This window comes from Schistocerca serialis, chromosome 2 (assembly GCF_023864345.2).
Source record: "Schistocerca serialis cubense isolate TAMUIC-IGC-003099 chromosome 2, iqSchSeri2.2, whole genome shotgun sequence".
In the NCBI taxonomy this organism is placed as follows: Eukaryota; Metazoa; Arthropoda; class Insecta; order Orthoptera; family Acrididae; genus Schistocerca; species Schistocerca serialis.
In genome coordinates this window covers 413,062,592-413,076,364 of record NC_064639.1, presented here as the reverse complement: position 1 = coordinate 413,076,364, position 13,773 = coordinate 413,062,592, and the positions used below count along the sequence as shown (strand labels likewise).

The 13,773-nt window shown below is 44.0% G+C and overlaps 1 protein-coding gene across 1 annotated transcript in view; it reads right to left on the bottom strand.

Moving 5' to 3' along the window:
- The window catches only part of LOC126455582 (Krueppel-like factor 3), a 205,409-nt gene that overhangs the window by 101,832 nt on the left and 89,804 nt on the right, over positions 1–13,773 (bottom strand). The window contains exon 3 of the mRNA XM_050091338.1: positions 9,496–9,683. Coding sequence (XP_049947295.1) covers positions 9,496–9,683 — 188 coding nt within the window. The remainder of the gene's footprint in view (positions 1–9,495; positions 9,684–13,773) is intronic.

Genomic DNA, 13,773 nt, shown 5'->3' with positions numbered 1-13,773 from the left:
ATCATGTTTCCAAGGAGAGAAGGAATTAGCATACTTCATCAAAATATAAGAAGTATTAGAGATAAAGTTAGTGAACTGCTCATAGATGTTGACTCCGAAATTATTGGTATATCGGAGCACCGCTAAATAATTTGACAATTCAGAGGCTTCCTTTACCAGGATACGGATTAGCTGGCTGTTTTTCAAGGAGTTCCTTGCGGAGTGGGGTAGTGGCTATGTACGTAAAAAACAGTATTCCATTTGAGTTCATAGACTTATCATGGCACTGCACTGAACAGATATTTGACTGTTATGCAGGGGCAGTTGAATTTAGTGAAACTAAACTTCTAATTGTTGTTGTTTATAGGTCCCCTAACTCTGACTTCAGAGATAGAGGGTTTCTTGATTCACTTTGTAGGAAGTACTAGAAACTAGTTAGAGGTGGTGACTTCGAAATAAATTTTGTATATGATGCTGCAAGAAAAATGTTGGTAGATCTCCTAAATTCGTACGATCTGATGCAGATTGTATTTTTTCCAACTAGGGTGCAGGGGAACAGTAGCAGCCATAGACAATATTTTTATTCATTCTTCATTACTAGATGGGCATTCTGTTAGTAAAAGGATAAATGGCCTTTCAAACATTGATGCAGAAATTTTAACACTAAAAGGTTTTTGTACTCAAACAAATGTCACATATAATTACAAACTATGTATGAAAGTTAATCCAACAGCAATAGAGATTTTTTTAAACCTGTCAAGGAACAAGAGTGGTTGAATGTTTATAGTGCCGATAACATAGATGATAAATATAATGCTTTACTTAACACATTTCTCATGCCCTTTGAGAGTTGCTTTCCATTAGAACGTTCTAAACAGTTACTAGCAGTAAAAGGCAGTCTGGGGCGTCTGACTAGTGGGATAAGGATATCATGTAGAACAAAGCGGGAATTACGTCAATGACAACTCTGCGCAAACGCCGCTCTTCTCGGTCGTTAAGTAAAGGCCATCGGCCACTGCGTTGTCTATGATGAGTGGTATAGCCTGAAATTAGGTATTCTCGGCACAGTCTTGACACTGTGGATCTCGGAATACTGAATTCCCTAATGATTTCCCGAATAGAATTGCCCATGCGTCTTGTTCAAACTACCATTCTACGTTTAAAGTCTATTAATTTCCCGTCGTGCGGTCACAATCACGTCGGAAGCCTTTTCATATGAATCATTTGAGTCCAAATGATAGCTCCGCCAATGCACTGCCCTTTTATACCTTGTATACGTGATAATATCGCCATATATATAATTGCATATCGCTGTTCTATGACCTTTGTCATCTCAGTGTAATCGCGAAATTTTTTGGCTCAATAAAATTACATTTGTAGACAAATGCAGGTGACAAGCAACATAACAATGTAAAAGAAGGTTCTACGGAACCTAACAGTCCAGAAAATAAGGTATTAAACACAACGGACATTCTTTTTTTTATGTCGATCCTCATTAGTGATGGTTTGCGGGGCTTCGGCCATTCACTTACATTATGAAACCAAACACCTACAGCAGTCGTTTTGATGTTATGTTATTATGTTGTGACCAGACCTTAAATGACGCCGAGGGGGTGAATTACAGTCGTGTACAATATCCCATCAGTGGCCAACATCTATGAACTGGTTTCTGTAGCATATTGTTGGACAAAACTGTTAAGGCTCTGGTGGCCATTTGTTGAGAAACTGTGTGTTGGCTGATGACTGGGTGTTGTGTGGTGTCCTTAGGTTAGTTAGGTTTAAGTAGTTCTAAGTTCTAGGGGACTGATGACCATAGATGTTAAGTCCCATAGCGCTCCGAGTCATTTCAACCATTTTTTTTTTTTTTTGGTCTGTTGGCTTCTGTCTCGGGTTCTTCGGCCGATCTCCGTCAGATGATTTTTCTGCCGTTTCGCCAGCACGAGTGGCTGCCATTATCAAAATTCCACGCTCCATTGCTGGTGGTGGACTGCAGCCGAGCTCGCGTCCGCAGACTGTGTGTACCTGGCCCGCCAACGTCCGAGGGCTTCTCCGCAGTCATTTCCGGCGCGGTTCTCCTCTTGGTATGTGCAACGAATGCTCGCTGCTGTACGGGAAGCCAGGATCCGTTTACCTTGAGTCTTTCTTCTTTCTTATTGAAGCTATTCTCGTGTATTTCTATAGCTTCTCAGAATAAGCGGGTGTGATAGGTCTTCTCTACAGCCAGAACTTTCGTGTCGGCGAATTTATTACCTGGTCGGTCTCACACAGCGCGTGCTCTGCCACGGCCGATTTCTCCACCTGCCCCAAACTGCGATGTCGCTTATGTTCTGTGATCCTGGTGTTGATTGATCGTGCAGTCATTCCAACTAACTTTTCCCGACATTGCAAGTGGGTCCCTTTTTTCCTTTGCCGATCTGAGACACTATTTGATCTTCTCCCTATTGCGGTGCCGATATGAAGGTGCTACACCGAAGTTATTGAATGTAAACGCCTTTTCACCACCTCCCTAGCACATCATACCTACGACAGAATGGTACGAGCTTTTCTTCGTGAGCGATTTCACACAACACGAAGATGCTTGGCAAGGACGGATGAGGAATTTTTGGACACTTTTTTTGTCAACTAAGTGCAAAAAAAAAATGGTTCAAATGGCTCTGAGCACTATGTGACTTAACATCTTAGGTCATCAGTCTCCTAGAACTTAGAACTACTTAAACCTAACTAACCTAAGGACATCACACACATCCATGCCCGAGGCAGGATTCGAACCTGCAACCGTAGCAGCCCCGCGGGTCCGGACTGCAGCGCCTAGAACCGCACGGCCACCGCGGCCGGCATCAACTAAGTAGCAGAATGCATCGAGACGACTGGGGCAAGATCGACTCGAGCGCTGCACTGAGTGACACCAGAAAATGTTTGCAAGATGCCAGAAGCAGACTGACAAGTCACGCACTCTGGTCAACCTCACTGAACGACAGTTGACCGAAGAGGAAGAGTCTGTCCTTCAAAAAGGAGTGAATTTCCCAAGAATTATACCTATGGAGGAGTTGCTAATACCGAAGCGGCCATTCGGACTCTTCCTTGTGAAAGAGCCAAGATATTGTGCCAAGAAAACCACCACCTTTCAAGCTGAAGAAAGAAGAGACAGAAGCTATTAAGGATTTTAACGCCGACAAGAGTACGTTGGTACTGCCTGCCGATAAGGGGAATGCGACCGTCGTAATGAAGATCGAGGCTTATGAGCAGAAGATCCTGGACCTATTAGATCCGACGACGTAATAAAAACTAAGCACAGATCCGACGCAGGGTATCACACGCAATACGAATCGGTTAATCAAGGCGTCTTCTCGGCCGGCGGACACGCAGAGGAACCTGCGCAACACAGAAGCCCTACCACCTCGGCTGTATGGATTACCCAAGAACCACAAGAAGCACGTTCCACTAAGACCGATTGTAATTGATCCTGGTTCAGCGCCGTATAAACTGCCAAAACACTTGACATCTCTGCTCCAGCCGCACGTGGGGAAGATTGACACGTACATAAAGGATTCAGGACACTTTATTGAACAGCTGAAGAAACTAAAACTTGCACCAAACGGCATCCCGGTCAGCTTTGATGTTGTTTCTTTGTTTACGAAAGTGCCACTCAGTGACTCTCTGGAGCACATCGGTTCCATTTTCCCGCTAGACATCACAAAGCCCTTTCATGCACGTCTCACCACGAGCTGTTTCACGTGGAATAGCAACTTCTACGAACAGCTGGAAGGCGTCGCCATGGATAGTCTTCTTAGTCCAGTGGTGGCCAACTTCATAGAACATTTCGAAGTACAGGCACTGGATTTGAACTTGTAAATCTAAGTTGTGGTACAAATACGTCGATGATACCTTTGTTGTGTGGAACCATGGTGAAGAACAGCTCGGTGACTTCCTAAGAACCGAGCGAGGTGGCGCAGTGGTTAGCACACTGGACTCGCATTCGGGACGACGACTGTTCAATCCCGCGTCCGGCCATACTGATTTAGGTTTTCCGTGATTTCCCTAAATCGCTCCAGGGAAATGCCGGGATGGTTCCTTTGAAAGGGCACGGCCGACTTCCTTCCCCGTCCTTCCCTAATCCGATGAGACCGATGACCTCGCTGTCTGGTCTCCTCCCCCAGAAAACAACCCAACCCAAATTCTTAAGACACTTGAACAGCCTCCATGCCAACATGAAATTTACAATGGAAGAAGAAAAGGATAAAAAACTACCATTTCTAGATGTGCTGGTCACAAGGGATGGTGAAAACCTGGGACACAGTGTGCATCGAAAATCGACACACACGGAGCACACCTGGACAAACTATCAAATCACCATGCGAGTCAGAAAAGAGGCATGATTAGTACGATCATAACGCGAGCAAGACGAATATGCGAGCCTCAGCACCTCAGGCGTGAAATGCGACACCTGGAAAGTGTTCTGAGGAACAATGGGTACTCCACAAGTTATATTAGAAGTATAACAGAGCCAAACACTCGGAAAAGTGGCAAATCAGAAATACAAATGTCGGGTGCGGCCTTTCTGCTGTACTCTCCCAAAGTGACGGACAGAATCGACCGTATAATCAGCAAACACGGCGTAAAGACTATTTAAAAACAGACGGAGAAGATCAAAGAGGGTCTCACATCGGCAAAGGATAAATGGGACCTACTTGCAATGTCGGGAATGTACCGCATACCATGCACATGCGAAAAGTTTATGTTGGAATGACTGGACGATCAATCAACACCAGGATCAAAGAACATAAGCGACATTGCACGTTGCGGCAGGTGGAGAAATTGGCTGTGACGGAGCACGCGCTGTGTGAGGCCGACCACATAGTAAAATTCTCCGACACTGAAGTTCTGGTTGTAGAGACATGACATTGCCAGTAATCAACAGTAAAATTAATACAAGAAATGTATGCTAATTTATTCTATTTAATAAAAAATAGTAAATAACATAGTAATATCATTTGTACTTAGATCTAAGCTCCATCTGGGACTGGCTCGAAGTTGTTCCGACGCCTTCCTGGAACAGGGAGGGAAACTTACTTTCACTAAAACCTCTCCTATAATCTATCAGCTTCTTCTTAAATTTTTAAATTGTTTGTGTTTTCCTTTCCTCAATTTATTTTCATTTTACTCCAGTACCAACGTATTACTGTTACTCTTGTTTTATAGCTCAAGAAAAAAAAGTTAGAAATGTGGAACAGTATATTGTAATATGCAAAACTGTAACATGTACGGCCTGCTTTTTATAATAGGCAGCGGGTCGTTTAACATGCAATAAATAAAATGAAATGAAACGAAATATAGAGAAAAGCTATCACACCCTCTTATTCAGAGAAGCTATAGAAATACACGAAAACGAGAATAGCTTCAACAAGAAAGAAGAAAGACTCAAGGTGAACGGATCCTGGCTTCCAGTGCTGCAGCGGACGACCGTTGCAGCTAGCAAGAGGAGAACCGCACCGGAAATGACCGCAGAGAAAAATGGTTCAAGTGGCTCTGAGCACTATGGGACTTAACATCTGAGGTCATCAGTCTCCTAGAACTTAGAACTACTTAAACCTAACTAACCTAAGCACATCACACACATCCATGCCCGAGGCAGGATTCGAGCCTGAGACCGTAGCGGTCGCGCGGTTCCGGACTGAAGCGCCTAGAAGCGCTCGGCCACAACGGCCGGCTGACCGCCCTTGGATGTTGGCGCGCCAAGTACATATAGTGTGGGGTCGCGAGCTCGGCTCCAGCCTACCACCAGCAATGGTGGGTGAAACTTTGACAATGGCAGCCACTCGTGCTGGCGAAACGTCAGAAAAATCATCAGACCAACGTCGGCCGAAGAACCCGAAACAAAAGCCAACCGGCAGTTGTCAATGTTGTTGGAATTGGTAGCTGATGGCTGCAGATAGGATATCACTTTTACAGTATTCTACGGAAGCCAGTTAGTAGATGTTACCAATGATGGGATCGTGTATACAATTGGAGTTCACCCCCTCAGCGTCAGTTAAGACCTGAAGATGGTGTGCTAAGTCAACAAAACCGTTTGTGGTATAATAACATCAAAACGACGGCTGTATGTGTTTCATTCTATTACGTACAGACATAAAATGTTTCAGACCTAATTTTCGTTTCGAATATTTATTACTTAAAACGTGTTCGAATTTTACATATTTGAGTAAAAGTACCCACTGAAGAAGGAATAAAAGAGCTGAAACATGTTTACGCATTAAAATGAACGGTTGTTAGCATAACAACGGGACTTGGAATAAAGTACGAGGATCATTCAATAATTAAAGACACAAATTGGTCTGGGGTAAAAACTGTTTGTAGGGCAAGTTTGGCATTTTTATGGCTTTAAGTTGGCATCACTGGGATGAGCCCTGATTAGCTGATGTATTAACACTGCTTTGTTTATAACCTCAAAAATACATTTCAAGATGGCGAATCCGCTTGAAACGTCGTCATTAGTTGAACAACGTTCTGTTATTCGATTTTACATGCTAAAGTCGAGAAACCACTGAATATATACTGTAGACTTTCTTAAGTTTATGGTGAAGATTGTATGAATCGTGCAAATTTTTACAAGTGGGTAGAGCAGTTCAAAAATGGTCGCGACTCAGTGACTGACGAACAGGGTTCTGGCCGACCAGTTGCAGTTTCTACTCCCTGAGTTGTAAGTCGAATTGGTCTACTCCCTCAGTTGTAAGTCGAATTGATGACATTATTCGTGCCGATCCGGTTCTAGGCGCTTCAGTGTGGAACCGTGTGACCGCTACGGTCGCAGGTTCGAATCCTGCCTCGGGCATGGATGTGTGTGATGTCCTTAGGTTAGTTAGGTTTAATTAGTTCTAAGTTCTAGGGGACTGATGACCACAGATGTTAAGTCCCATAGTGCTCGGAGCCATTTGAACCATTTCGTGCCGACCACCGTGTGACTGTGGAAATGATAGCTAATAAGTTTCAAGTTAGTACTGGTACAGTTCATAACATTATCTGTAACAAGCTGAAGTACCGAAAAACATGTGCAAGATGGGTCCCAAAGGAGTTGACGAGGCTAAACGAGGAAACAAGGTTAAGAGCGTGCACAGAGCTAAAGGAACATTATGAAAGAGAAGGCGAGTACTTCCTCAAGAAAATTTTAACTTTTGATGAAACTTGGGTTCATTATTATGAGTCAGAATCAAAAAGACAAAGAATGGAGTGGAAGCACACCAACTCACCTGCCAAGAAAAAATTCAAAACCCAAGCATCAGCAGGAAATGTCATGTTGATGGTGTTTTGGAATGCTGAAGGTCCAATTTTTTGTGATTATCGCGAAGAGCAGCGTGCGATGAACAGCCAATACTACTCGGATTTGCTTTTAAACAAGGTGAAGTCAGCTGTGAGAGAGAGACGTGGTGGATCTCAGAGGAGAGGTGTGATTCTCCAGCAAGACAACACACGTCCTCATATTGCTCAACTAACCCGTGAAACCATCGACAATATGGGCTGGGAAGTACTGCCTCATTCCCCTTACAGTCCTGATTTAGCGCCTAGTGATTTCCATTACTTTAGTGCACTGAAGGAGGCATTATGTGGGAAGAGGTTCGAGGACAACCGAGGACGTGAAAAAGTTTGTGGGAAATTGGTTCAAACATCAAGATAAAGAGTTCTTTGGAGCTGGAATAAAAAAAAAAAAAAACTTGTAGCCTGTTGGAACAAGTGCATAAATGTTCAAGGGGATTACGTTGAAAAGTAGAAAAAGTATTGCGAGGTGCTGGGGTGGAGAAGAGTTTGTACCTCTTTAATTCTGACGAATTTTGCATGAGATCGAGACGCGCACTCGACCCCCTCCTTACCTACCACCTAGTTAATTATGTGCACAGTGGTAACGAAGGGATATGATGGTGGACCCTGCTAGTTGGTAAAATAAGTAGTGCACACTCACAATAATTTAATAAAAATCGTAATCTACTCAGAAAGAAAGAGAACTTTATCATAATAAACAACAGGAAATGGGATTTTGCATATATCTACGAAATGATATGCTGATTAAGGATTACAATGAGATTTATTATACATCAGAACATAAATGTACATGATTGTCGACACAAATAGTAGGTTAAAGGGTAGGGTACACTGAACTATTATGAGAACAAGAGTTGGCTCGAGAACAAGGGGCTCCTACTCTCTGTGATGCAACAGATTGACGATAATGACTGGAGGTCCTAATGAATCAAATATTAATCTTCTGATTATATAGCAGTATCGCAATTACTAGTGAGAGCTCAAATGGGATCACATGGAGAAAGAAGCAAGGTGGACTTGTAGCAAAGCGAGCGCTCGTGCTGCTGAGGGATTCAGAATAAAATTGATAAGGTACTACAATGCCAGAGCCGCAAAATACTGCACAAATACTGAAATCTGCAGCACGTCGTTGGTAGGCAGCGTCCTGGTGATGTAGGTGCCGACTTCTGCCGTGCAGAAACTCTGTGTCAACCCCTGGCCTCGAAGGCTGTCCGAAGAATTCAAAGTTCTTCCGAGAAAGAGCGTCCAAGTCGCAAGACCATCTGACTCTGACGAAGATCAGATCCCGAATCCACTGCCCGCGCAACGCAAGGGTGAAGCCAACATTGCTCGCTACTCTCCTCGAAAAACGCGAATCAGCATTCAGTTCTGATTCCAAAATTCCCCCACACTGTCTCAGAACATCAGTCGCGCCAATAGCGACCGTTCCCTCCAGTTTAGAGGAGGGCTTTATGACGTCAACTAGCCTCAGTTTAAGTTGACCAATCAAGCCTCTGCTATTCATCTGAGGGCACTGAACTTGCCGTTTGACCGGCTACGAAAACAACCTGCCTAGACCACCAGCCATCTGGTGCCAGTCACACCCAGCACGGCACGGTTGACAAGTATTCTCAGAATCAAGAGTACAATGCAATCAGTCGGTGTCAGGAGTCTTCGTTCCGGACACGCCAGAACGGTAAACACATAAACTGCGGCGACACTCAGACGTCTCGCAGGTTGTTTCGCCCTGCATACAATAGGCGAAACTCGACAGACGTCAGTCGTTCCGCCAGGCGCTTAAGGTTATTGTACGATCCTCTCAGAATTCATAGAAGTGCAGCCCCCAACCGGAAATGCAGTGTGCCGCGTCCTCCGATGCTCGCCTCGCACAGGCCACCCAGGGAAGTAATCCAACATATATAGGAATCAATTGAAAGGTATTTTTTGAGCTCTCAGTACAAATACTCTCATTACACTAACCTTATTCGGTCTGTTACTATCGTGCAATGACATAGAACATTAATAAAATTGACGAAAATGAGAGGAGACATGCAAAAGAGGGCATGGAACCTCTCAGTATTGTTTTGTAAAAATAAACGCTTTTTCCTCCAGAACAATTTGTCTCTTTAATTATTGAGTGACCCTCGTAGTTTAGTTAATGAGGCAACAAGATTGAGAATCGTGTGAGCCGAGCACGAATAGTGTAGTAAGAGGAGCGGAGCGTACCTCGGGCAGCGGCAGCGGCAGCGGCAGCGGCAGCGGCAGGGAGAGCGGCGGGAAGTGCAGCAGGGCGCTCGTCTCGTCGGCGTAGTCGCGGCACTCGGCGCTGCAGAACTGCGTCCACGCGGGCAGCGCCGGCGCCGGCGACGGCAAAGTGGTCGGCCCGGCCACGCTCTCCGCCCACCACTCCTCACCTGCACCACAACAGATCAGTTACGTCTCACATAAACAACTGCATGCAGTGTTGGTCTATCGGCTCCCTAGACGTGAATCGGCAGATCCCGGAAGGCTTTGGCCGGTAGCTAATTGTTTTTGATCGCAAACGAAGTTGCCAAGCTAACAATTTTGTGTCGCGCAGCCATCCTTTGTTGTCTGCTGTGTCCCTGTTTTCACTTTGTTCCGCAGTGTTTCCTTTCTGTGTGATTAGTGTTTGTTGTTTGCTGTGTTACTATTTTGTACTTCGCTTGGTTTCGCGATGTTTCCTTCCTGTGTGACTAGTGTACATACACTAACTGATCAAAATATCCGGAAACCTGTTAGTGGACATTAACACTGCCGTCCGGCGACACCACAGTGGTGCCGTGCGCGAAATAGCGGTCAACGGCCGGCGACACCACAGTGGGGTCGTGAGCATAGTATCGCGCAGTGGCCGGCGACAGTACTTTAGTATCTTTTGCATTCTGTTGGTGTTTTGTTTAGGTAACAATGAGTTACACACGTCAACAAGTTTTTTTTTTTAAAAGTACTTATGCCGTTTCATCATGGCAGACGAAAGAGACGATACAATTATTTACGATGAATGCGCGGACGTCTTGTCTGATATTCCGGGCGACTTGGCCGACTGGCAGGAAGACATTGGATACCAAAAAAATTAAAGTGAAGCAGAATCGTCGGAAGATAGTGAAATACGTCCAAGAAGAATTCGGCGAACGCTACGGTTGCAACGGATTCGGATGAATCAGACGAAGAAAACAGTGCACAGTGGTCAGACTTTGATTTACCGAGACCAATAATTAATTTGAAGGATCTCCGGGTCCAAACATATTTCCCAAAGATACACAGAGCGCAGAGGATATCGTAGAATTATGTATTGGGAATGATCTATTTGAATATATTAGCAACGAAACCAACTAGTACTACAGTCAAAATTGCAATAGAAGGAAACTGGATTAAAAAATGCCAAATTTGTCGACGTTACGGGACCCGAACTTAGAAAATAGTTTGGGCTTACTATCCTTATGGGAATTGTAAACAAAGCAAGGATCCATGATTATTGGTCAACGAATCCGATATTTCGCAAAACAATGTCCCGCAATCGGTTCAGACAGCAACAATAAACCGGTCCATGCCGACTGGCTTTTCAAAGTGCAATTCGTAATTGATTATTTTTCCAAAAAGTTTAAAGAAACTTTTAATCTAAGTCAAAATATCTCAGTTGATGAAGGAATGATGCCGTGGCGTGAACGGTTAAATTTTAAGGTTTACAATCCGTTGGAAATTACGAAATATGGCATACTCATGCGGATGCTGTGTGATTCGAGTACGCGATACATTTCCTCATTCAATACATATTCCGGCCCTGGACAGCCTATAGCAAAAAAACTGATGGAACTATTGACATCTTCTTATGGAAAGTGGCATCACCTCTACATGGATACTTATTATAACAATGTAGAACATACAGAGCAGTTACTTGAAAAGAAAATTCGAGTTTGTGGAACGATGCGGCAAAATAGACGATTTCGGGAAAAATTAAAGCGCGCAAAAGCCAGTGTGTTTGAAGCTTATCATCGACGGAAAGGTGAAGTACTCGCACAGGTATGGAGAGCTTCGGGAACTAAAACGACACGAATGATCTCTACAATACATAATGCCACTTTGACTAACACTCAAAGAAAATGTAGGAAAACCAATTACACAATAAAAAAAACCTTAAAGTGTATTAGACTACAACAAATACATGAAAGGAGTGGATCGGGCAGACCAATATTTGAGTTATTTCCCTATGTACAGAAAAACTACAAAATGGTCATACAAGGTTTGCATGTACCTCTTTAATTGCGCATTATTTAATGCATTCCTTACAAGTTCAAAAATGTTCAAATGTGTGTGAAATCTTATGGGACTTAACTGCTAAGGTCATTAGCTTACACACTACTTAACCTAAACTATCCTAAGGACAAGCACACACACCCATGGCCGAGGGAGGACTCGAACCTCCGCCGGGACCAGCCGCACAGTCCATCATTGTAGCGCCTCAGACCGCTCGGCTAATCCCGCGTGGCTTCCTTACAAGTCAATATTTCAATACAGAACATAAGAGTCTCGGATTTCACGATTTTTTTATTGAAAGTGTCTGATTCGTGGATAAAAGACCATGTACCTGCTGCTGAACAAAACTTGGAGGTTGCCACTACATCGCGTACGTTTCATCATGATCCAGTTCACAGACTTTCCGGCCACATGAGGCAACACAAAGTAATACTTATTTCCGAAACGAATAAACGAAAACGAAGAAACTGCTACGTATGTTAAAAAAAGAACACCAAACTTAATGTACAAATCTTGTCGAGTTGCGTTACATCTTGGAGACTGTTTCGCAGCGTATCATATGAAAGAGAAATACTAAGTACCAAAGACAATGCAAATAATCAAATTTTGTATTTATTTACGTATGTATATCTTCAAAATTTCATGAAATTAGGGGAACAGGGTTGAGAACTGATGAGAACTAACGATGAGATCAGTAAAACTTGACAATTTATAATCTCCCGATACTGTCAAGAACGGTCGGCGGCAAGCCAAGTAATCCGACTTAGCGCTGCCGGTGCCAAGCGAATAGATCTGTTCGATACGTGCGGACGGCAAAGCGTTAAGATGGCGTGTATTCAGCCTCCGCCTTTATGACTGCGTGCACTCTGCTGAAGTCACTTTCAATTAGGCGTCTGAATGTCTGTGGAGGAATGGCAGCCCATTCTTCCTCAGCAGCTGAAACCAGAGATAGAAGTGATGTAGGACGCAGCGGTCTGGAGTGAAGCTGACGTTCCAGCTCATCCCACAGGTGCCCCATTGGGTTCAGGTCGGGACTGTGGGTAGCCCAACCCATTTCAGGTATGTTATTGTCCACGAACGATTGCCTCACAGATGCTGTTTCATGAAAAGATGCATGGTCATCCTGACACGATCAACATCTCCGAAATACTCAACTGTTCGCAATACGCAGTATTCTAACGTATCATTCCACATTTATATTTTTCTCTAAGCGCTATAAGGGAACCATAGCACAACCATGAAAATACCCCATTACCGTAACACCACTACACGTCACCGCTACACATCACTATAGGTAACGTTCTCTTGGCATTCGCTATACCCAAGCCCTTCCGTATAATTGCCATGGGGTAAAATGTGGTTCATCTCCCAAAATCACTCGGTGGTGGTGGTGGTTAGTGTTTAACGTCCCGTCGACAACGAGGTCATTAGAGACCGAGCGCAAGCTCGGGTTAGGGAAGGATTGGGAAGGAAATCGGCCGTGCCCTTTCAAAGGAACCATCTCGGCATTCGCCTGAAACGATTTAGGGAAATCACAGAAAACCTAAATCAGGATGGCCGGAGACGGGATTGAACCGTCGTCCTCCCGAATGCGAGTCCAGTGTGCTAACCACTGCGCCACCTCGCTCGGTAAAATCACTCGTTTGCAGTCATTCACTGTTCAGCTGGCCTCATTCATCGCCTCTAGCGTAGCTACCGAGGGAAACACTGCTAGTGCCATAACACGATTTCCCAGAAACTTCACTCACTGGAAGAGGAGTCAAAATAAGCGAATATGTGTCTCGGCTTATCCATAGATTCTCGACCGTTTCCAAGCAAACGAAGGTAAAAGTTTTCTAGTTATTTTACGAGTCTTTTCGCGCGTAAGTAGTTCCACCGACGCCGTGGCACAGAGCCTAGTGTCGCCGCTTCACACTTTCACGCCCTGTGTTCGAAACCCAGTTGTTATTTTAATTTTAATTTTTTTCATTTATCTACCCATACACGTAGACCTGAATTACTACAAGATTTTTTCCAGTGTATAATGTAATAAGATTGTCCTTATTGTTCTGATACTTGTATGTCCGGTGAATGAATTTTTAAAAATCAATAAATGAATGAGAAAATTATTTGAAATTGTTTTCGGTGAAATTCTTGCAGTGTATCTTGATTCAGGATCAATTGCAAAAATTAGTGCCAACGCTTGAAGTTTTCAACAATGTTAACGACGTTTCTTTCCCGAGTGAGACTCGT